This window comes from Notolepis coatsorum (genome assembly GCF_963971535.1).
Source record: "Notolepis coatsorum genome assembly, chromosome: 7".
NCBI lineage: Eukaryota > Metazoa > Chordata > Actinopteri > Aulopiformes > Paralepididae > Notolepis > Notolepis coatsorum.
In genome coordinates, this window is record NC_140171.1 from 140,294,326 (window position 1) to 140,320,068 (window position 25,743).

A 25,743-nucleotide genomic window follows, 5' to 3' on the forward strand; every position below is an offset into this window, starting at 1 on the left:
GTCTACATGGGCTAGCATAGCATAACAACTTTGTGTCTACATGGGCTAGCTAGCATAACAACTTTGTGTCCACATGGGCTATAGCATAGCATAACAACTTTGTGTCTACATGGGCTAGCATAGCGTAACAACTTTGTGTCTACATGGGCTAGCTAGCATAGCATAACAACTTTGTGTCCACATGGGCTATAGCATAGCATAACAACTTTGTGTCCACGTGGGCTAGCATAGCGTAACAACTTTGTGTCTACATGGGCTAGCTAGCATAGCATAACAACTTTGTGTCTACATGGGCTAGCTAGCATAGCATAACAACTTTGTGTCTACATGGGCTAGCATAGCATAACAACTTTGTGTCTACATGGGCTAGCATAGCATAACAACTTTGTGTCTACATGGGCTAGCATAGCATAACAACTTTGTGTCTACATGGGCTAGCTAGCATAACAACTTTGTGTCCACATGGGCTATAGCATAGCATAACAACTTTGTGTCTACATGGGCTAGCATAGCATAACAACTTTGTGTCCACGTGGGCTAGCATAGCATAACAACTTTGTGTCTACATGGGCTAGCTAGCATAGCATAACAACTTTGTGTCCACATGGGCTATAGCATAGCGTAACAATTTTTTTTTTAATTGTATTTATTACGGAGCAAATAATGCCCATATCTAATCTCTCTATTACAACAGGCATATTTCCTAGTGTTTGGACGTCAGCCCATGTAATTACATAGTGATATAAATTATCTCAATAATTACCAACCAATCTCAAAATGATCCTGCCTAGCAATAATCCTTGAATCTTTGGTAAATATTAATAACCAACTCAAGGCATTTATTTCAAGTCACTCTGTATTACATCCACACCAATCGGGATTTAGAGCAAATCACAGCACTATTTCAGCCAGTATTAGTTACAAATAATATAGTAATTGCTTTAGACGATAAGAAACTATTATGGGCATGCAAGTTATAAACTCAGTCTATCATTCCACCCTCAGATTTATTACTGGTGATGCATGTTCTGAATTTGGAAATTCAGCCTTTTATTTTCATGCTCCAAACTCGTGGAATGATCTTCGACACAACCCTAAAGATTGATACTCTCCTAAGCTATGGACAGTTTAAAACCATGATCACTGTAACTGTTTTAACAGATTTTCCTAACCATTAACCATTCTCAATATGAATCACATTAGAATGAACGAATCACATTCCGAAACCTTAATATGGAAGTTCAGTTTTTCCCGATTTGAAATCCAAAACATCAAGATATAGAAATGTTATCTTTTTCAGCGTTGTCTAGTCCTAATCCTGTTTAAACCTAATAATCCAGCACACTGCACAACGTGTCGTAGCCTGTGCCACAGTAAGAAGAACAGTGTTAGAGTGAAAACTCAACCAAACACAATAGAAAATGTCATGTCGTGTGTGTAGGGCGTCAGCAGCCGTTTTACACCCCGCGGCCCGACTTCAAGGACCTCAAAAATACAACAATAGGATTTGCCATTTCCGTTATTATGAGCTGCGCTGACTGGGTTCCCCCTTCTCCTTTGATCTGTCCCACCCCTTCATTTCACCTAAATTCATATTGTCCACGACGACACGCATGACTACCTCCCTATAATCCTGTCCTGTGCTGTTTTTTTTTGTTTCCCCTGTAGCTCCTTGGCCATAACCATGACCCCCCTCTCTCTCCCGGGAGGTTCCCTTCAAAGGCCCTGCGTGACGGAGGAGCAGCTGAACCACGGAGATGGACGAGGACAGAGGAAGTCTTCACTGTGATCGGACGAAGGAACGTCTTCTTACCCTCTTCTGACACAGGGGCCACTTTGATGTTTGGAATGATATAATTCCATCTATTTCAAGTTCTCCAAAGTTGTATTATATATAGTATAAAAGTTAAGCAGTTCATTTAAAAAAACGCCATTTTCTTTTTCAAAATGAAGAGGTATTGATCGAGTTCAGTAATATTATTCAGTTGGAGAACTCCTCTGATGCGAACTCATATGCTGACCCGTCGTCCTCGGGAGTAGCAGGCCCTGCCTCGTGGCGTGCTGTGATGCGTGCCATGAGTAGTCCACCGCCCGCCGATGAGACGGAGAGCTGCAGCAGCAGCGAGAGCAGCAGCTGTGCCACCACCACCACCACCTCTGAAACGACGTCCTCCATGTCCGGACACACACGTCCCGCCCTCGGCGACGACGCCCCCGTCGGCACCCAGCCCGAAGCCCCGCCTCCGCCTCCCCTGCCCCCTCCCCCGCCTCCCAGCGTGCCCCCTCCCCCGCCCCCGCCTCCCACCGATGCCGCCGCTGTGCACTGCACGGCGCGGAAGAAGCGCCGGGTCCGGAGTTTCTTCTGGAAGCCCATCCCGGAGGAGAAGGTATTGCAGATGAAGTTTTGATTTTCCTATGTTGGCATGTTCTTTTTCGGGAACGTTTTTTTGTTGATTGTTGATTGTTGATTTTTTTGTTTGTTTGTTTTATCTTGCAAATTTTAACTTTTTTTTTTCTTTTCGGGATCGGTTTTTGTTGATTTTTGGTTGTTAATTTTTTGTTTGTTTGTTTGTTATATTTTGCAAACTTTAACTTTTTTTTTATTTGTTTTTGAATTAGGGGTAGGTTGCTCTATAAGCCTTCGGCTTCAAACCTATCCTTTTCGTTTGTTTATTTGTAAAACATTTAAAAAAATGATTTGTTTATGTTTATTTATTTGTATTTGTAAACATTCTAAATCAAATAATTCATTCATTCATTCATTCATTCCAGGTCCGGGGGAAGCCCAACATCTGGAGCATGTCTGCGCGGCAGCAGCAGTACTACCAGATCGACGTGCGCACCGTGGAGGAGCTGTTTGGGCAGCAGGAGGAGGGGCTAGCGGCCCCCGAGGGGGGAGGAGGAGCCCCGGCCAGCGGACCCTCGGCCCATGTCTCCCGGTCCCGCTCCTTCAAGGAGAGTAGCAAGGAGGAGGTGAGTCAGCGTTTTAGAGGGGCTTAACCCTTTCACTGCCACACGACAGCCGGTTAACCCTTTCACTGTGACAATACAGAAGGTTAGCCCCTTACTATCACACAACCGACGGCGATGCTCCATCATTAGCATCATTAGCTCCGCGGATGCTACATACATGGAGCTACGTGGATGCAGAGCTAATGATGCTAATGATGGAGCATCGCCGTCGGTTGTGTGATAGTAAAGGGTTAACCGGCTGTCGTGTGGTAGTGAAAGGGTTAATGGTGGCATCTATCAGACTGTTACTACACTCAGACAGGGGCAGCGGTGTAAAGTACTTGAGTAATTGTACTTCGTTACAATACTTAAGTACTGTTTTGGGGGATTTGTACTTTACTCGAGTATTATTAGGTTTGTATACTTGTACTTTTACTCAATTACATTTCAGAGAAAAAAACAACAGCCAATCAAATCCCCATCAATAGAAAATGACCCCGCCCATACCCATGCTGATTGGTCCTCGTGCAAGACTAGAAGGCGAGGATCTTTGATTAAACACCTGCTATCAGAAGAATAGACAGTCAGAAAAAAGTTTTAACTTTTTAGTACTTAAGTACATTTAAAAGTAAAAACTTTCTTACTTTTACTCAAGTGTGTTTTTAGCCAGATACTCTGACTTTTACTTGAGTACGATTTTGAGACGGTACCCATACTTTCACTTAAGTATAATTCCTGGGTACTTTTTACACCCGTGGACAGGGATGTAGCAAGACATTCTGTGCCCAGTGTACATGGTGTGTCTCTGGGCCACCCTCCCCTAGCCGAGACGCATACCCACCTTTTAGTAAAGACCTTTAAAACACAGTGTAATGTTTTTCTATTAGCATAGCCTATGAAAAGACCAATACATACATGGACTCATCCTATTCTCAGTACTCTTTCTACTCTCTCTCAACCAGCCAGGGAGACATAATATGGTCTATGGTAAAAATCATTGAATACAGCTCACAAACACATATTTCCAGCTTTAAATATCATAATGTATGATGATGAAGAACAGGGGCATTGTAGTTATTACAAAATTGACTTCAAAAGGCAACAAGCTCTATCGATCTATTGATGTACAGTAGTAGTACACAGGACAGGGGAGTCCCCGAGAATGTGTCATTAGACATTGGGGAGCGACGGTGGCTCAGGAGGTAGAGCGTTCGTCTGGTAATCGGAAGGTTCCCGGTTCGATTCCCGGGCAGCGTGTCGAAGTGTCGTTGAGCAAGACACTTAACCCCTAATTGCTCCTGATGAGCAGGTTGGCACCTTGCATGGTCGCCTCTGCCGTCGGTGTGTGAATGTGTGAGTGAATGGGTGAATGTGAGGAACAAATTGTAAAGCGCTGTATGAAAAGTGCTATACAAATAAAGTTTATTATTTACCATTTTTTACACTTGAATCCAGGGGGGGGGGGGGGGGATGCCCATGCCCACCCAACCCAATGCCCACCCAACAATGTATTATACTGACCATACAACAGTACGGCTCTGTGACTTGTTTTAATTCTTTGTTTGACAACAATGGGGTTCTTTAACCCTTTCACTGCCACACGACAGCCGGTTAACCCTTTCACTGTGACAATACAGAAGGTTAGCCCTTTACTATCACACAACCGACGGCGATGCTCCATCATTAGCATCATTAGCTCCGCAATGATGCTAATGATGGAGCATCACCGTCGGTTGTGTGATAGTAAAGGGCTAACCTTCTGTCGTGTGGCAGTGAAAGGGTTAACTTCTGGATATGAGCTGTAATCTGATGTTGGCTGGATGGACCTTGTCAGTAGGAGAAATGCGTTGTAGGTTTTGGTCTTTTCGTAAGCTATGTTGAAAATAAGAAAACAATTGAATTATCCTCTGAGGGTCCCCCATAGCTCGGCCCCCTGGGTAGTCAGTTCCACTACCCCCCCCCCCCCACACACACTTCTATGGTATAGTGTCCAAACTATTGTAAAACCGGCGTTGATACTAAGAGGAAAGCTCTTCTGGATTTATCTGGATTTACCAACATCACAATAGTGAACAACTTGGCCGATTAATTATTCTAATTCTATTCTGATATAATGCATTTAATATTGTTTTATTTGTATATATATAAATCTTTTTCATTCGATGATATTGCAAGCTCTGATAACATGATATCTGGGATCATTCAAAAACTGAGTTTGAAATGTAGTGAGTAAGCCATCATAATACCAAGTCCACTAAGTATAAGGATCCCTGCCTGACATCCTGGCTGACTCAGTTGAAGAATGTTCTGGGTTCAAATTCAACTATATTCTATATACTGTACAGTACACAGGGACACACTAAAAAACCCATGGAGGTGTTAAGTTGCACCTTTCTTCTCTGAGTGTAGGAGCTGCATTATATGATGAATTGAAAATGGGGGACCCTGATGTAAACAAGACGAAAGTCTTTCTCTGGTCTGCATCCCCTTAACAATTGTGTGTATTGAGCCGTACTGTACTGTACCCATTCTGCAATCTGTTAATAAAGTTTTCAATCAATCAATCAAGATCTGTACTGGTCTGTACTGGTCTGTACTGGTCTGTAATGGTCAGTACTGGTCTGTATACTGGTCTGTACTGGTCTGTACTGGTCTGTACTGGTCTATACTGGTCTGTATACTGGTCTGTATACTGGTCTGTATACTGGTCTGTATACTGGTCTGTACTGGTCTGTACTGGTCTGTACTGGTCTCTACTGGTCTGTACTGGTCTGTACTGGTCTGTACTGGTCTGTACTGGTCTGTATACTGGTCTGTATACTGGTCTGTACTGGTCTGTACTGGTCTGTACTGGTCTGTATACTGGTCTGTATACTGGTCTGTATACTGGTCTGTATACTGGTCTGTACTGGTCTGTACTGGTCTGTACTGGTCTGTACTGGTCTGTATACTGGTCTGTATACTGGTCTGTATACTGGTCTGTACTGGTCTGTACTGGTCTGTACTGGTCTGTACTGGTCTGTACTGGTCTGTACTGGTCTGTACTGGTCTGTACTGGTCTGTATACTGGTCTGTATACTGGTCTGTATACTGGTCTGTACTGGTCTGTACTGGTCTGTACTGGTCTGTACTGGTCTGTACTGGTCTGTATACTGGTCTGTACTGGTCTGTACTGGTCTGTATACTGGTCTGTACTGGTCTGTATACTGGTCTGTACTGGTCTGTACTGGTCTGTACTGGTCTATACTGGTCTGTACTGGTCTGTACTGGTCTGTACTGGTCTATACTGGTCTGTACTGGTCTGTACTGGTCTGTACTGGTCTGTACTGGTCTGTATACTGGTCTGTACTGGTCTGTACTGGTCTGTACTGGTCTGTACTGGTCTGTACTGGTCTGTATACTGGTCTGTACTGGTCTGTACTGGTCTGTATACTGGTCTGTACTGGTCTGTACTGGTCTGTACTGGTCTGTACTGGTCTGTACTGGTCTGTATACTGGTCTGTATACTGGTCTGTACTGGTCTGTATACTGGTCTGTATACTGGTCTGTACTGGTCTGTATACTGGTCTGTACTGGTCTGTACTGGTCTGTATACTGGTCTGTATACTGGTCTGTACTGGTCTGTATACTGGTCTGTACTGGTCTGTACTGGTCTGTATACTGGTCTGTATACTGGTCTGTACTGGTCTGTATACTGGTCTGTATACTGGTCTGTACTGGTCTGTACTGGTCTGTATACTGGTCTGTACTGGTCTGTACTGGTCTGTACTGGTCTGTACTGGTCTGTACTGGTCTGTACTGGTCTGTACTGGTCTGTACTGGTCTGTATACTGGTCTGTACTGGTCTGTATACTGGTCTGTACTGGTCTGTACTGGTCTGTACTGGTCTGTACTGGTCTGTATACTGGTCTGTACTGGTCTGTACTGGTCTGTACTGGTCTGTACTGGTCTGTATACTGGTCTGTACACTGGTCAGTAGTCTCCAGAATGCACACCTTGATGTTAGTGCATCAGAGCACCTACTGTAGTGATGTTTCAATTGCAAACGCTTCAAGGACTGAACCCAGTCTCTAACCAGCTATACTACACTGTAAGAAAATAAATTCACAGTATTATTTTACAGATTACTTTTGTTTTTCTACTTTAACCCTTTCACTGCCACACGACAGAAGGTTAACCCTTTACTATCACAATACCGACGGTCGCGGTAACCGTCGGTAGTGTGATAGTAAAGGGTTAACCTTCTGTCGTGTGGCAGTGAAAGGGTTAAACTGCTGTTGTGTGGCAGTGAAAGGGTTAACCGTCTGTGTGTTGTCGCAATGAAAGGGTTAACCGTTTAGTTGTGCGGCAGTGAAAGGGTTAAGTGTAAATGCCATAAAAATACAGTAAATTACCTTTTATCAAAATATTAACCATTAAATAAAGGTTGTAATCTGTAAATGTATTTGATTTTACTGTAATTTGTCAGTAAGTATTTGGCAACCGTTGCTGCCAGACATTTACCGTTTTTTTTACAGTCTTCTTTTTTACAGTGTATGCTAATTGACAGGACAGCTGTTTCAATTGCAAAGTGCTGGTGGTCGTTGGTACAACAACACCCCAGTGGTAGAATTACCAAAATGGTGTTAGAAGCACCATTCATCTTTCTGCACTAGATAGAAGATGTGTTTGGAACTGGAGACTACTGTAGGTAATCAGCACAATAGCATGCATCATCATTGTGTACCAGAATTGTAAAGCAATACCTGCGTGAAACTTTGGAAAGCTTATGTCACAGAATAACTTCCACGTATTTTCTCACAATGGATGTGCTGTATCGCAGTAGTCTGGGAAACCTAACAGTTGTCGCTACAAAATCTATTGGAGACTACAGGCAGGGGTGTAAAAAGTACCCAGAAATTATACTTATGTGAAAGTATGGGTACCGTCTCAAAATTGTACTCAAGTAAAAGTCAGAGTATCTGGCTAAAAACACAATTGAGTAAAAGTAAAAAAGTTTCTACTTTTAAATGTACTTAAGTACTAAAAAGTTAAAGTAAAAACCTTTTTTCTGACTTTATTCTTCTGATAGCAGGTGTTTAATCAAAGAACCCCGCTTTCTAGTCTTGCACAAGGACCAATCACCATGTGTATGGTCGGGTTCATTTTCCATTGATGGGGATTTGATTGGCTGTTTTTAAATAAAGCGCGGCCGCAGGATTAATAACGTTAACGTTAGTTCGGCCAGAGAAACAAATATACTAATTAAAATTGTTCGACCTGCGAGATTTGTACTTTGTAGGTCTGCATTTTAAATATAAGTAGTAAAAAGTATGTTTTTTCCCTCTGAAATGTAATTGAGTAAAAGTACAAGTATACAAACCTAATAATACTAGAGTAAAGTACAAATCCCCCAAAACAGTACTTAGTATTGTATCGAAGTACAATTACTCAAGTACTTTACACCCCTGCCTTTAGGCCCGTATCTGTTGTGAATGTATTTCGTCCCATGCATTGTAAAGTTGCTTTGAATATTCACTTAGTGTATGGTCTTTTAGATTTGTGCTACCACAATTTGGGGTTAGTTGCCATAACAGCGTTATCAGGTTTCATTGTAGCCACGAATGGTGGACAATAATTGACAATGCTAGGCAAGTCATTCTTTTCAATATCAAGCATCTCACTGATCACAGCAAGGCATTGTCTAGCAGCGTACGGACGCTCGCCCCATTTCACCTAACGCACATTCTCTGCTCCATAGTTTCCACATTCTCCTGCGGGCCAACCTGTACTCAGCTTCTTTCATAAACACACAGCTGTGTCTAAATGCTATAATTAAGCCTTTGAGAAGGATCCTGTTGGTGAACTTGGTGCACCTTCCCCCGTATAAATTAATGCAATGGAAGCCCAACGGTCGACCATTGTTAGTGAGGCCAGTGCGTCCCACACGTGAGACCCAGGTGGAATTTCACTCATGCTATAGCGTGACTGTCAAGAGACAGGAGTTACATCAGGGGGGAGCGTATAGGTGTCATAGACGAGACCAGTGAGCAGGGTTGTATGTGTTGGGGAGATGGTCGTGGGGAAGGGAGGGGGGGCAGGGTTCGCACAAGGTCCTTGAAGTGCTTAAAGTGCTTGATTAAAAGTCAAGGCCTGGAATTCATTGAAAACAGCAAAAAAAAATGTAAGTCCTTGAAATTCAAATCAACCATTCGCATTGAATGTTTTGTTCATCCATGATCAAATTGTTCTGAATCAAGAAATCTTAATTCTTTTAAATTTTTTATCAAATCTGGCGAGTCGCTGTCTCGCTCGCTCCAACTGCTTTTCCTCATTTCTTCGCGTGTGTTGCTCTAGCTCGCTCTAGCTGGCAAGCAGACCAAGAAGATGATTAAAAAAACAGCATTTAAAAGTGAATTGTATCCTTCGAGTGACATCCCTGAAAATGAAAAATAGTACTTGGAAAAGTACTTAAAAGTCCTTGAATTTCATTTTGCAATGTCTGTGGGAACCCTGGGGGGGGGGGGGGGTATCTCTCTGTTACCTTACCTGTATAAAGACTACCAGTATCTAAATCTACGGTCTAAGCATCACCAGGATCATTATTGTTCTAACTTAAGTCATCTCTCCACTGCCCTCAGGTCAGCATCCTGGACTCCAAGAGGGGGATGAATGTGGGCATTTTCCTCAAGCAGTTCAAGAGGTGAGTCTACCGGCTAGCTAGAGAACCTCCAGTGAGATTGGCTTACATAAAGCCCAGTGGAGCGTGTATATAATTCCACCAATCACTCCGGGCAGGAAGAATACCTTGTATGGCTTGTTGTGTGAAACCCAATGTGGTTGTGTAACAGCTTTAAGTAGCGCTGAGGGCCTCAAGTCCAGAGCGTGAGGCCCTAACGCCGAAGCCTGAGAAATGAGGACACGTGTGACATCTCTCACTCCACCATGGGTTCAGGCTTTGTGTATGGAGTAGTAGATTAGATTAGATTAGATTAGATTCGATTCGATTCCAATTTATTCATTATATAGTCATTATACAGCACAAGTACAGTACAACGAAAAGCAGTTTGGCATCCAACCAGAGTGAAAATGTAACAGTAAAGTGCAACAGTGATATACAGTACAATGTACAGGTGATTAAACTGGGTATAAAATATATAAATGACTACTACTGGGTGTAGTGCTCATCAGATGTATGTACAGAGTTGTAATATTAATATGTGCAGTGATACAGGTATGAAGACACTATAGTCGTAGTCATACTGCCCAGCAGCGTAACTAATTAGAGTAGGTAATGGATATGTACAGATATAGATAGTACTACAGATATGTAAAGGGATTATGTGCTGGTATGTACAGACAGATGTGGATATATAAGAAGAATATATAGGGTTGGGTACCGTTCACATTTGAACCGATACCGGTACCTGTGAATCGATACCGGTACCCAACGGTACCTTTTTTTGGTACTTTAGTCTCTAACATTTTTATCTACCTACCACACTTGCGACCGTTTTTGGCTTGCCATTGCCCCGACTGCTTTGTTGTTGTTGAATCAAGTCAAATCCTAGGTAAGCGTGTATTGTGCATGTGAACGTTGATTGATTGATTGATTGATTGATTGATTGATTGATTGATTGATTGATTGAACATCTTATTAACAGATTGCAGAATGGGTACAATACAGTACGGCTCAATACACACAATTGTTAAGGGGATGCAGACCAGAGAAAGATGTTTGTCTTGTTTACATCAGGGTCCTCCATTTTCAATTTATAATGACGTGAACACTTCATAGGTTTCGTTTCACGGTAAACGAAATGTTGACGTCATCGGACAAAAAAAAGAAAATGTGGCACCGGTGGATCTCACGTGAATCGGTACTCGGTAGTACCGATGTGATTCAGTCGATACTTTTACATATATATATATATACAGTGTTTCCCCTGAAAAGAAATTCAACAGCGGTGCTGTGCTGCACGCACGCTGCCGGAGAAATAACTTAAAACTACCTTAGAATTGTTCGAGATTCATGTTCATGGAGTCGTGTGCGTGTGAATGGACCTGTCTCAAAACCCTGCCCCTTTTCTTGATCCTCCAATCACAACTGTCGCTTACCTCGGACAAACTTGGTTTGTCCGAGGTAAGCGACAGTTGTGATTGGAGGATCAAGAAAAGAGGGCAGGGTTTGAGACAGGTCCATTGGCTAGGATGTTTTTGGTGTGTCCGCTGACACTAGAAGTGCTCTGGAGGCCCAGGTAGCTGCATATTTGTACGCTGCAAAAAATGAAATTTTATCAAGTGAAAATATCTTGTATTTGGTACAATAAGTCCAATATTGAGTAGAATTCATCTTGAATGATCTTATTCCACAGAGGACAAGAAGCCTTGTCCTGATTCAGCAGCGGCGTATAAGGGAAACACAGTATATACAACATAGTATAGTATGCACCTTCACTGCCTTGTCCAACCCCTACTGCATGTGTATACAATGACTTACATAGCAGAGAGAGAGAGAGAGAGAGAGAGAGAGAGAGAGAGAGAGAGAGAGAGAGAGAGAGAGAGAGAGAGAGAGAGAGAGATGCAGCTTCCCGTCCTCTGTCTGATCACTTGCACTGGAGCTTAAACCATGTAGTGAGAATCCTAATTAATTGGCCGCAGGGTGCCTTACACTCAGGCTGACTCATGATCGCGGCTCATTAACCCTTTCACTACCACACTACCGAAGGGTTAACCCTTTCACTGCAACAATACAGAAGGTTAACCCTTCCACTGCCACACGACACAAATGGTTAACCCTTTCAAAACCACACTACAGAAGGTTAACCCTTTCACTACCACACACTACAGACAATTAACCTTCTGTAGTGGTGGTGAAAGGGTTAATAGAAGGAGATGGGGTTTGTTCAGAAATATCCCATGCTTTTAAGTCTCTACAGTTAGGGCGGTCAGGTGGCGTAGCGGAGAGTGCGTTCGTCACCAACGCCGGAGATGCTGGATTCGCGTGTTCGAATCCAGCTCCCGGCGTTGTCACCAGCTTGGCTGGCCGTTCACACTAATACAATTGGCTGTATTAGAGGGTGGGAAAGCTGGCGGGTGGGTCCTGGGCGTTGTGGACAGCGACCCCTACAGTTCGGTCGGGGCGCCTGCTCAGCGAGGGGAGGATCTGGAGAGAGGTAGTGCGGCCTCCCACACGTTACACTCTCTCCCAGTGAGAATCTGAGCTGCCAGGCTGGCTGCCGGCAGGCTGCACATGCGTCGGAGGAAAGCATGTGGCAGTCTCCGGCCTCTCGGACCAACAGTAGGTTGCGCAACAGTAAGTGCGCAACAACCAGGAAGGGTGGGATGGGAGAAAAATCGGAAAAAAGGAGGGGGAAAAAGATAATAATAAAAAAATAAAAAAAAGTCTCTACAGTTGATACTCGACGATCAGCAGGACAAGAAGGGGTTGTCTACAGTCCAAAAAAACTATCTACCTACTGTAGCCACTGTGCTGCCAGTTACTGTGTACAGTATGAACACACCATTTGAGTGTACAATTATAAATAGTCACTAAAATCTATATGGATTTGTTGGATTTACACACATCATATTTCTTAGCAAGGTACTTATTTTTAAATTTTTTTGGTAGATTTTTATTTGTTTGTACTACCGGGCAGTCCGGTAGAGGGAGAGAGAGAGGAAGAACGGGAGACAGAGCGGGGGGAAGACATTCAGCAAAGGACGCCGGGTCCGGGAATCTAACCCGGGTCGGCCGCTTGGGTGCCCAGCAAGGTACTTTCTGAAAGGTACTTTCTATGATTGTGCTTTTCACCAATTTATAGGCCTGTCCCAGACTAAGGATTTGTATAGTCGATCTTGATTGGCCGAAATTTGACGATAGTCGACTACCCCAAAAGAAATTAAATATATATATATATTTCTTTGGGGGGGATCATTCCATTTGGGCTGTGGGGTGCTTAATGTCTGAAGAAGTCGACTGAAGGCTTCTTGTCCTCTGCAAAAGCATGCAATTGGTCCACTGATGGATACATCTTGATATGTCTAGTGTGTGAAATCCTCTGTCAGTGCCTCTGTGCCCGTTTTCTTAGGCAGTTAGCCTAGCTGGTATATGTGCTATTAGCGTTAGCCATGCTGCTAGGCCTCTTTGCTTTTGGAAAGAATGATATATATTTTTTTATAATAAATAAATAAATAATTTGAATCTTTATTAAAAAAAAATTGCATTCGACTAAGAGGTTGGCAGTCGACTACGGCTCCTTTCGATCAATTAGTCTACTATTAGACTAGCCGAGGTCAGCCCTACCAAATACCAATTGATCAAAGTCATTGTAAAGCTTGTGTCTAGGGACCGTACGCTCCTATTAAAAACCTCTTCTGCTCCAGTTTGTATGGGAACAGCCTAATTGGGACCAAATCTGGTCAAATCCTTCACAATTGTAGAAGATCAGGGTTATATAATCTTGATAATGTCACAGTTGTTCTCATTAGCTTTATAATATAATACAATATTGAAAATATGATCAGGGACAGCGGCTTTGGGGTTTAATTGGTTTTAAGTAATCTTGCAGTTTGTCAACCTGAACTCAGAATTGCGTTGCAATACATAAACCGTCTGGAGTAGCTATAGTCTGATGTGCCATGTATTGTAGTACATGTTTTAGTCCTATAGTACAGTAGATGTAAAAACAGTAGATGTGACATGTCATAATGAATTTCCATTCTGGGATGGAACCATATTACGGCAGTCGTCTTACCTGGTAGAATTCTAACCCTGCATGAACTGAAGTCAATGAGAAAAGTAGCAGGTCCTTTTACTTCTCCTATTTTTACATAAGAATTTCTTTAACTGTTACATTGCATCATATTTGTAACCACTATCTATAATAGTTGGGAATATCTTACTGGAATAAAAATTCTATAGACAAGCTAACATGGAAGTAAAACTTAAATGCATTTCTTTTTGCCACAATAACCTTTTTTTCTTTTCATTGTCTAATGTTTTTTTTAAGGTGGTCGTTATCTGAGTCTGACAGTAGTAGACTATTTGGTTTGTCCCTAGTTATCAGATTTGCGGGCAAGATAACGATGACCTATAATGAATAGTTTTAAATATGAATTATTTTTGGAGCTGGAGATTGACAGGTTGAAGGAAAGTGCATCTCCCTGCTGTATTTTCTTAAGTGCTAAACTAGAAATCGCAATAAAGCTCAAGAAATACTAGTTTTAGCTTAAATCATTCTATCGCTGATCAAACAGCACTGGTTGTTATGGGGATTGATGCTTTGAGAATAGTTTACCCAGGTAAGATCATGGCTGCATTTTCCATCAACAGCAATGTCTCCTCTATAGTGTTAGCATCCTATTTGCATGACAGCTTGTTTGCATAGCTCCCCATCATATTTCCATACCAGACTCAGTCGCAAGAGCAACTATGTGGACACTGTGTGAATGGGCTGAACGTGGCCAACGCTGTCGTAGAGTGTTTTTGTTCCTTATTATCATGGGGATAATATGCATACTATTCATTTAACTGGAATTGGATTTGTCGCGCTGTCCAGTCCCATGACAGTTTTCACTGGTGTAAATCATTACATGGTCTCCGATGTTGTCATTTGCTGTAGTGAGTCTTGAGGGGAATGTTTATAAAACAAATATAGATCCTATTATTAAACTACAGAAAAGAGCTAGTAGAATAATAAATAAAGCTAGTTACCTTGAATCGACAAATCCATTATTCATAAAGTCCTGCACATAAAAATTTGTAGATATGGTTTACATAAAAACCTTGGAGATAATTTTTTGTGCTAAGAGTAAGAACCTACCAGCTTGTATTCAATGTCTCTTTCAACCAAGAGAAGGACAGTATAATTTAAGAGGGTTGTGTATTCTTAAAACATATAAAAAGGTAAGAACTAATGTAAAAGCTAGATGTGTTTCAATTTTGGGAGTTAAATTGTGGAATAGTCTTAGTGACGGGTTGAAGTTGTGTACTTCTCAGGGGAGATTTAAAAAGGCCCTGAAGGATAAAATAAGTACAGTTTTGAGTAAAGCATCAAACATTTATTTTTCTCTTTTTTTCTTCTTTTCCTTTTGAAAGTTCACACATGTGTGTTTTTGATTGATCTTTAAACAAAGACCGAAAATAAAACTATTTATCATCATCATCATCATCATCATCATCATCATCATCATCATCATCATCATCATCATCAGCAGCATCATCATCATCATCATCATCATCATCATCATCATCAGGGGCGTGTCACCCTCAGTCACCTTTTACTGTCAGGGCTGGTGGTCCCTTAGCCTTTCACCGGCCAAGCTGCTCCTACAAGCTGCTGCTACAAGCTGCTCCTACAAGCTGCTCCTACAAGCTGCTCCTACAAGGTGCTACAAGCTGCTCCTACAAGGTGCTACAAGCTGTTCCTACAAGGTGCTACAAGCTGCTCCTACAAGCTGCTACAAGCTGCTGCTACAAGCTGCTCCTACAAGCTGCTACAAGCTGCTCCTACAAGCTGCTACAAGCTGCTCCTACAAGCTGCTCCTACAAGGTGCTACAAGCTGCTACAAGCTGCTCCTACAAGGTGCTACAAGCTGCTACAAGCTGCTCCTACAAGGTGCTACAAGCTGCTCCTACAAGCTGCTCCTACAAGGTGCTACAAGCTGCTCCTACAAGGTGCTACAAGCTGCTCCTACAAGGTGCTACAAGCTGCTCCTACAAGGTGCTCTACAAGGTGCTACAAGCTGCTCCTACAAGCTGCTCCTACAAGCTGCTACAAGGTGCTCCTACAAGGTGCTACAAGCTGCTCCTACAAGCTGCTACAAGCTGCTACAAGCTGCTCCTACAAGGTGCTACAAGCTGCTCCTACAAGCTGCTACAAGCTGCTACAAGCTGCTCCTACAAGGTGCTACAAGCTGCTCCTACAAGCTGCTACAAGCTGCTCCTACAAGGTGCTACAAGCTGCTCCTACAAGGTGCTACAAGGTGCTCCTACAAGCTGCTCCTACAAGGTGCTACAATGTGCTCCTACAAGGTGCTACAAGGTGCTCCTACAAGGTGCTACAATGTGCTCCTACAAGGTGCTACAAGGTGCTCCTACAAGGTGCTACAATGTGCTCCTACAAGGTGCTACAAGGTGCTACAAGCTGCTCCTACAAGGTGCTACAAGCTGCTCCTACAAGGTGCTCTACAAGGTGCTACAAGGTGCTACAAGCTGCTCCTACAAGGTGCTACAAGGTGCTCCTACAAGGTGCTACAAGGTGCTACAAGCTGCTCCTACAAGGTGCTACAAGCTGCTCCTACAAGGTGCTACAAGGTGCTCCTACAAGGTGCTACAAGCTGCTCCTACAAGGTGCTACAAGCTGCTCCTACAAGGTGCTACAAGCTGCTCCTACAAGGTGCTACAAGCTGCTCCTACAAGGTGCTACAAGCTGCTCCTACAAGGTGCTACAAGCTGCTCCTACAAGGTGCTCTACAAGGTGCTACAAGCTGCTCCTACAAGGTGCTCTACAAGGTGCTACAAGGTGCTACAAGCTGCTCCTACAAGGTGCTACAAGCTGCTCCTACAAGGTGCTACAAGCTGCTCCTACAAGCTGCTACAAGCCGCTGCTACAAGCTGCTACAAGGTGCTACAAGCTGCTCCTACAAGCTGCTACAAGCTGCTGCTACAAGCTGCTACAAGGTGCTACAAGCTGCTACAAGGTGCTACAAGCTGCTACAAGGTGCTACAAGCTGCTCCTACAAGGTGCTGCTCCTACAAATCAAATCAAATTTATTTGTAAGGCCCGACAACACACGTTAATGTCCCCATGGGCCGGACACGTCTTCTTTAAACAAGTCAAGAAGAAACATAACAATAAGTCAAGAACAAAACAAGAACACCATAAGGTCCAACAAATTTAAGATAAATGCAAATAAATGAATGAATGCAAACACTCCCAGACATACCCCACGCGAAGGTAAGGAAAAACTCACTAAAACCTAACAATAGGGAAAAAAACACCACAGGCAACCTTGGTGAGAGAAACCTTAGAAGGGCCATTCAAGGGGGGATCTCCCTTCTTAGATGTCGGTGATAGTGTTGCAGACTGACAGTGGTAAGCATGCACTCATGTGTGTAGTGAAACACAGATGAGTGCATGCAATAGCAACCGAACATTTTGAAAGATTAAAAATAGAGCTGATAGCGAATCTATTTGAGGCACAGGGGCGGCGCAAAGAGGGTCGCATCCTCCCCGTCTTAATCACGGGACTTTCAACACTCCGGTCATCGCTCTGAGACAGCCGGAGACAGGGAGATAGGGGGCGGCGCAGAGAGGGTCGCAACCCCCCCGACATCATCGCGGGACGTCCAGCACTCCGGTCACCACTACGAGACCTCCGGAGACAGGGAGACAGGAGGGCACGCAGAGAGAGTCGCATCCTCCCGGTCTTCATCACGGGACATCCGAAATTCCGGGACAGCAACTCACAGGGAGACAGGGAGACGGGACAGGCGTTAGACAGCTCGCGTGATTGTAGTGGGCGGACATAGCAATAGATACAAGTGGTAAGCATATATGTGAATAGAATAGATATATGAAGTAAGCATATTATGTGAATAGAATAGAAGTACTTAACCCAGCAATGAAACCACGTTGACAGACAAGTTGACAGACCACGGACAGAAGACGGTAAGGAGCTGATCCATGGCCTCGGTGGTGCATGTAGAGCAGTCACTGCAATCTTGGCCAAGACCCCGAGGCATCCATCACCAGCACTACGAGACAGGTACTCAGAGAGATGGGGGGGGGGGGGGTTAGAGAGTTCCCATGTTTGTAGTGCTGCAGAACATGGGGGAAAATAGACATTCTAACTAAACTAGACAGATTAATCTAAAGGTCAGTCCCAGACCAGGTGAGATCAGGGTAGGTTGAAGGAGAGAGAGAAAAGATGGGTCTTAAGCAGGGATTTAAAAGCTTCGACAGAGCAGGCGCCCCTGACGATGGCAGGTAATTTGTTCCACAGGTAGGGAGCGCGGTAGACAAAGGCTCTGTGGCCGGCGGATTTCTTTTTAACCCTAGGAATCGATAGAAGCCCCGCATTTTGTGAGCGCAGAGCACGAGCGGGCGAGTATCGGGAGATGAGATTGGATAGATAGAGCGATACACTGTTAGCTACGGATGAGGCACTGGGTCTTTATGTACATGCTATATTATACAATCTCAAGTTATACTATACTATTCTTAAAGTGACCTTTCCTTAGTGGCCATAAGTGTGGGCGTGTGCAGCATGAGTGTGTGCTTGCTCATGTTAAAGTGGCTGCTAGTGTGTGAGCGTGTGTCGTGTGTCGTGTGTCGTGTGTGTGCTCATGTGTGCTTGTGTGTGGAGAGTTCAGTGTTCAAGGCTCTGATGGCCTGGGGGAAGAAGCTGAGCCGAAGTCTCTCTGTCCTAGTAGCTGGTGTTCGCAGGCATCTGCCTGACCTCAGCAGCATGAACAGGCTGTTGTTGGGGTGGTGAGGGTCTTTCATTATTCTGCAGGCTCTGGATTTGCACCTCTTGTTGTATAGAACCTGCAGGGGTGGTAGTGCAATACCCGTGGTACGCTCGGCTGAGCGCACCACTCTCTGTAGGGCCTTCTTGTCCTGTGCCGTGCTGTTTCCATACCAGGCAGTGATGTTTCCAGTCAAGATGCTCTCTACAGCTCCGGAGTAGAAGGACTGGAGTATCGTTCCAGATACTCTGAACTTCCTTAACTGTCTCAGGTGGTAGAGGCGCTGCTTCGCCTTTTTTACGACTGAGTCTATGTGTGTTGTCCATGTCAGATCCTCTGAGATGTGGACCCCCAGGTACTTAAAGCTGCTCACCCTGTCCACGGTAGCCCCGTTTATCCTCAGTGGTGTGTGTGTCTCCTGCTGTCCTCTCCTATAATCCACGATCAGCTCCTTGGTTTTACCAATGTTCAGGAGCAGGCTGTTGTCCTGGCACCAGCGTTCCAGTACCTCAACCTCCTCCCGGTAGGCCTTCTCGTCGTTGTCAGAGATCAGCCCCACCACCACTGTGTCGTCCGCAAACTTCACTATGGAGTTGGAGCTGAACTTGGCCACACAGTTGTGTGTGTATAGTGAGTACAGCAGGGGGCTCAGAACACAGCCCTGGGGGGACCCAATGCTCAGGGTGATGGTGTTGGATGTCTGACCCCCCACCCTGATCACCTGGGGCCTTTCGCTCAGAAAGTCCAGTATCCAGGCGCTCAGAGCGGAGCTCAGACACAGTTCGATCAGCTTGTCCACCAGTCTGGTGGGGACTATGGTGTTGAATGAATGACTATGGTAGTCAATGAACAACAGTCTCACATAGCCCCCTTTCTGGCGGTCGAGGTGAGAGAGGGTGCTGTGCAGTACTTGGGAGACCGCATCATCAGTGGACCTGTTTGGCCTGTATGCAAATTGCATAGGGTCCATATCACTGGGGAGGGAGGCACAAATGTGATCCTTGACCAGCCTCTCGAAACATTTCATGGCCACAGAGGTGAGTGCCACCGGTCTGTAGTCGTTGAGACATGTTGGGGAGGTTTTCTTTGGTACAGGGATGATGGTAGACATCTTGAAGCAGGCAGGGACCACTGACTCCACCAGGGATCGATTAAATATGGCGGTGAACACAGGGGCTAGCTGGTTAGCACAGGACTTAAGTATGCGTCCTGTTATTCCATCTGGGCCAGCAGCTTTTCTGGTGTTCACCTGCATAAATGCTCTTCTCACACTGTGTACCGACAATGAGAGAGCGTCCCCGCCCCCCCCGCGGATGCCCCCCCCCCCTCCACAGCAGCCGGCGCGCCAGTGACGTCACTAGCCGTTGAGCTAGCGGCGCCACTGTCTGCACCAAACCGAGCGTAGAAAGAGTTGAGTTTGTCCGCGAGAGAGGCGTCGTCGCTCCCCATTGAGGGGGCACTGACTTTATAGTCAGTTATCGTCCTCAGTCACCGCCATAAGCCTCTTGTGTCATTCTGTGCCATTTGTGTCTCCATTTTGTCAGCATACGTCCGTTTTGCAAGTTAACAGCCTTGCGCAGAGTATAGACTGTCTTGTACTCTTCCATGTTTCCTGACTCTCTGCCCAGGTTGTAGGCAGTGGTGCGAGATTTCAGAGCTGCTCTGATAGTACTGTCCACCCATGGCTTCTGGTTTGGGAACACCCGCACCTTCTTTGTGGGGACAATACTATCGGCAAGTGATGTTATGAAACTCACGACCGTGTCTGCGAACTCGCTGACGTCACTGGCGCTTCCTTGAAACATCCCCCAGTCAGCGTCCTCTGGAGCGTCCTGAAGCGTGGCCTCTGATTGGTCGGACCATTTTTTTGCCTCACGTGACACGACGGCGTCACGTGATCTCTGTCTGTACGCAGGTATCAGGTAAATGGAGTCATGGTCGGACGTGCTAGTCGCCCCCACTAGTGGCGGAGCCGGTACAGCTATGTAGCCGGCTTTGAACGGGGTGTAGCAGTGATCGAGAGTGTTTCCTCCTCTGGTGGAGCAGGCGATGTGCTGAAAAAAGGACGGCATCACTTTCTTCAAATTCGCCTGATTGAAATCACCGGCTACGATCATGGCTGCGTCTGGGTGTTTGATCTGGTGGGTGTTTAGATGATCCTGTAGCTCCGCCAGAGCCCTGGCGGCGTTCGCTTGGGGAGGGATGTACACTGCCGTCATGATGATTGCAGTAAACTCTCGGGGAAGGTGGAAGGGGCGACATTGAATGGAGAGATGTTCCATGTCCGGGGAGCATGAACGGGAGAGTACCTTTACCTCCATGGGATTAACCCAGCTGTTGTTGGTCAGAAGGCATACCCCCCCGCCGATGCTCTTACCGGAGGCTTCCGTGCGATCCGCTCGGAAGACGGTGAAGGAGTCAGAGGGAGAGACGCTATGGTCCGGGGTCGCTGGCTTCAGCCATGTCTCCGTGAAACACATGTAACACAACGTTGCAGTTCTTCATATCTCGCTGGAATCGGACCCTCGCTCTCAAATCGTCCATCCTCCCCTCCAACGAACGTGCATTCGCCAGAAAGATTGATTGGATTGCCGGGCGGTAAGCAGATCTTTTTAACCTCAGTCTGATTCCTCCTCTCTTCCCTCTGTGTTTCTTCCTGCCGGCTCCTTTGTCCTTGTCCCGCCTGATCTCCGGTGGCCAATCTAGGCATAAAGTGTCTCTAAACTCCTCTTTGAGTCCGGAGTTTAGGTCAATAAGTGACTGCCGGTCGTATGACGTCCCCGCCAGTGATTTTTCCATAAAAAAAGTAGTAAAAACAAACATAATAACTAAAAGTGTGCACAATCGTTGCTGAGCGAAACCGACAGCGACTAACCTGAGTCGCGCCATCACATTCTTCCTAGTTAGTATCCGTGCAGCCGCATTTTGCACGAGTTGAAGATTTTTGATGCTTGAATTAGGTAGGCATAAAAAAAGTGCATTACAGTGGTCCAGACGTGATGAGACAAAAGCATGAATCAGGGTTTCAGCATCAGCCAGAGTTAAAATGGGGCGAATTTTTGCGATATTACGAAGATGGAAGAATGCAATTTTGGTGACATTTTTTATATATGCATTAAATGAGAGGGAGGAATAAAAGTTTTTTATGGTGGAGCTCTGGGATACATGACAAGTATTAAAGTTGAGGGAGATGTCCTGAAACAGGCCTCTGTGGTTTGGGGGGCCAACAATTAACATCTCAGTTTTATATGCATTAAGGAGTAGAAAGTTTTGCGACATCCACTTTTTGACGGCAAGCAAGCAGGCCTCAATGTTTTGTAATTGGGAGGAATCATTTGGCTTAATAGGTGTATATAATTGGGTGTCAAGCTGCTACAAGGTGCTACAAGCTGCTCCTACAAGCTGCTCCTACAAGCTGCTCCTACAAGGTGCTCCAAAAGATGCTACAAGCTGCTACTACAAGCTGCTACAAGCTGCTCCTACAAGCTGCTCCTACAAGCTGCTCCTACAAGCTGCTCCTACAAGGTGCTACAAGCTGCTCCTACAAGGTGCTACAAGCTGCTCCTACAAGCTGCTCCTACAAGCTGCTCCTACAAGGTGCTCCTACAAGGTGCTCTACAAGGTGCTACAAGGTGCTCTACAAGGTGCTCCTACAAGGTGCTCTACAAGGTGCTCTACAAGGTGCTACAAGGTGCTCTACAAGGTGCTCCTACAAGGTGCTCCTACAAGGTGCTCTACAAGGTGCTACAAGGTGCTCTACAAGGTGCTACAAGGTTCTCTACAAGGTGCTCCTACAAGGTGCTACAAGGTGCTCCTACAAGGTGCTACAAGGTGCTCCTACAAGGTGCTACAAGGTGCTCCTACAAGGTGCTACAAGGTGCTCCTACAAGGTGCTACAAGGTGCTCCTACAAGGTGCTACAAGGTGCTCCTACAAGGTGCTACAAGCTGCTCCTACAAGGTGCTACAAGGTGCTCTACAAGGTGCTCTACAAGGTGCTACAAGGTGCTCTACAAGGTGCTCTACAAGCTGCTCCTACAAGGTGCTCTACAAGGTGCTCCTACAAGGTGCTCATACAAGGTGCACAGAACCTTTTTTTCTCCCGTAAATTAGTGAGAGAGGGAAAAACAAAAGACAATTCCAACACAGCTCCTATAACTAAACTAACTACTTTAAGCACTGAACTTGAAGAGGTGCTATACACGGACTTCACGGTGGTGAAAGTAGGGAAGGAGCTGGTAGTATGGCCAGGCCATGGCCCCGCTTATGTGTGAGCGGATGTGGGCGTGGCCAGGCAGGTGTGGAGCGTGCATGTGATTGAAAGTTTTCATGATAGCATATGATTAAAGGGACAGTTCCAATAGTGCAGAGCGCAAAGCTATAACGAAATATAACTAGCATCGGCTCAAAAGCACAGAACCTTTTTTTCTCCCGTAAATTAGTGAGATAGGGAAAAACAAAAGACAATGCCAACACAGCTCCTATAACTAAACTAACTACTTTAAGCACTGAACTTGAAGAGGTGCTATACACGGACTTCACGGTGGTGAAAGTAGGGAAGGAGCTGGTAGTATGGCCATGGCCCCGCTTATGTGTGAGTGGATGTGGGCGTAGCCAGGCAGGTGTGGAGCGTGCATGTGGTTGAAAGTTTTCATAATAGCATATGATTAAAGGGACAGTTCCAATAGAGCAGAGGGCAAAGCTATAACGAAATATAACTAGCATCGGCTCAAAAGCACAGAACCGGACACACAAGTTAACGAAAACAATGACAACAACACTTCCGGTTGGGGGTTTTCAAAATAAAAGAGTGACGTCTAAAACAGGAAAGACATTTATTTTGTAAATTTGTGGCACGCACTTATTATCTTGAGACGTTTTCGTTTTTACGGAAACCTTTTTTTAAATGAAAACGAAACGAAAAAGATCAAAATCGTTTTACGCCATGTCCACACTAAAATGATTTTGGTCGTTTTAGGCAAAGTATTTGATCGTTTGCATCGTTCTGCCACACGGAACTGCGTTCTGGCAGGCTGAAGACGGTACTTTTTGATACTAGCTCCCAGAGTGCGCAATTCTGAAGACGCCTGAAGACGCCCCCCGTTGCGTCACCATCTTTACAAACGATACGCGTGTTCTCCTGAACCGATGACGCGTTGGCCCACCTCTCCCTTACCCCGCATGCGCAAACTCTCAGCCAACATCACAACAACAATGGCGTCGTACAGAGTAGTTGCGTTCGTGGTGCAGAAGCTATTGAGCCTGATCTGGCTTTTGCGGCAAACTGTTCCATAGCATACCCCTTCAGTTGATCATGACAAATCCTCTCTTACCTTGACGATTAAAAAGCCTCCATAATTTAGTAAATAGTATCCCCATGGCATAGTGTTGAGCTGTAGCCAGCAAGCTATGCTATCTATATTAGCTAAATAATTATTTAATAACTATTTCTTTCACTATTTGGGCACTTTTACACAATTCATGTGAGTCTATGGAACACCTCTGTAAGGTTTAAAAAAAGAATGCATTGTTTTTTGTATTTCTAATCAAGTACTGTGTGTGTGTGTGTGTGTGTGTGTGTGTGTGTGTGTGTGTGTGTGTGTGTGTGTGTGTGTGTGTGTGTGTGTGTGTGTGTGTGTGTGTCTAATAACAAGTATACTATAATCACAGGTGTATTATAATTAAGGTGCAGTGCAGGGTCCATGTGTGTGGCTTGTGTCCAATAACAATAGTCCATGTGCATGTATCTTGTGTTGTGTGTGTGTGTGCGTGTGTTTAAGACTGTGGTCTCCTCATATCCCTCCTAATTACACATACACACAGTCCTCATATCCCTCATATAGTTAGCTACACAAACACACAGTCCTCATATCCCTCCTATAGCTACACATACACACAGTCCTCATATCCCTCCTATAGCTAGCTACACATACACACAGTCCTCATATCCCTCCTAGTTACACACAGTCATCATATCCCTCCCATACAATACGCACAACAGACTAACTCGTCTTGCTTGTACCCATGTACATGTCAAAATACTTTCCAAAGGTCAGTGAATACCACGACCACAACACCAGAGGGAGCTCCACAAATCATGTTAAACCCAGATTCGGCTCAAACAAGGGACTAAACACGTTTCGCAATTATGCCACATCAATGTGGAACGCCCTACCCACAGCTGTAAAGGAATGTGAATCACTACCCACTTTTAAAACCACTCTCAAGGAGCACCTACGGGAGACTGCAATTCGAAACTGGCCCCTGTAAATGTCCTAACCCAACCCCCTCCAATGTACAGTAAATGTCCTAACCCAGTAATACACGAGACCCTCTTCTTGGACCAAGTAAGGTTTGGTCGATAATCCAATGTACAGTTACCCCCACCCCGCCTACCCATCCCCCCCCCCCCACCCCACCCACCGCCAATGTACAACCCCCCCCCCCCCACCCCACCTACCCAACCCCCCCCCACCTCCTCCAATGTACAGTTTCTTCGTCAAATGTATATACTCTCTCTTTTTTCTTTTTTTTACTCTTTTTGTATCACAAACAGTACTGTATTTGTAAATCTGGTATGTCATAAATGTATAGATGTAGCAGTATTGTCTATCTGTATATCATGTATGTCATATAATGTTATGATGAATTGAAAATGGGGGACCCTGATGTAAACAAGACGAAAGTCTTTCTCTGGTCTGCATCCCCTTAACAATTGTGTGTATTGAGCTGTACTGTATTGTACCCATTCTGCAATCTGTTAATACAATTTTCAATCAATTGCTCAAGACTTGTTTATGAGTTTTAAGAGACAGCACTGTATCTCTCTCAACCAAAGCTCTACTAGTCAACAAAGAGCAGCGCTCCACCTTGCTATCTGAAACACTGACACCATTATCAACCTAATGTTATTATGTAGCTCTCCACCTTGCTATCTGAAACATTATAGCTATCAATATAACGTTAGCTACCAACTTTAACTTATATGGCCGTGCGGCTAGCTAGCTATAGCCAACGTTAATGTAGCGGGGCTCGTAATAACACAAGACGACCTTTGAAAAGTGACATGGTTGGACTTGCGGTCGGCAGAAACTCTCGGTGTAGTTTTTGTAAGGAGTTATGATGCGGTTTAAATTCGGTTACAGTAGCGTTATTTGAACGCTACTTTACACAAACATTCTAAAGTCAAGACACTTACCCATAAATTATATTGTTATATTGTTTACACTGCCTTTTTATTCTATTTTTATTTTTTACTTCTCCACTGTACAATAATTCTGTGACCTGTACCTGTATGTCTTCTACTACCTGTACCCCCCCTCCCCCCTCCCCCATGCTG

The 25,743-nt window shown here is 44.7% G+C and overlaps 1 protein-coding gene across 1 annotated transcript in view; it reads left to right on the plus strand.

The window, feature by feature from the left end:
• Window positions 1–2,174: 2,174 nt before the first annotated feature.
• The window catches only part of fhdc1 (FH2 domain containing 1), a gene marked incomplete at both ends in the record, with an annotated part of 64,580 nt that continues 41,011 nt past the window's right edge, over window positions 2,175–25,743 (plus strand). The window contains 3 exons of the mRNA XM_084318410.1: window positions 2,175–2,387; window positions 2,773–2,973; window positions 9,573–9,634. Of these exons, the coding sequence (XP_084174536.1) occupies window positions 2,175–2,387; window positions 2,773–2,973; window positions 9,573–9,634 (476 nt within the window). The remainder of the gene's footprint in view (window positions 2,388–2,772; window positions 2,974–9,572; window positions 9,635–25,743) is intronic.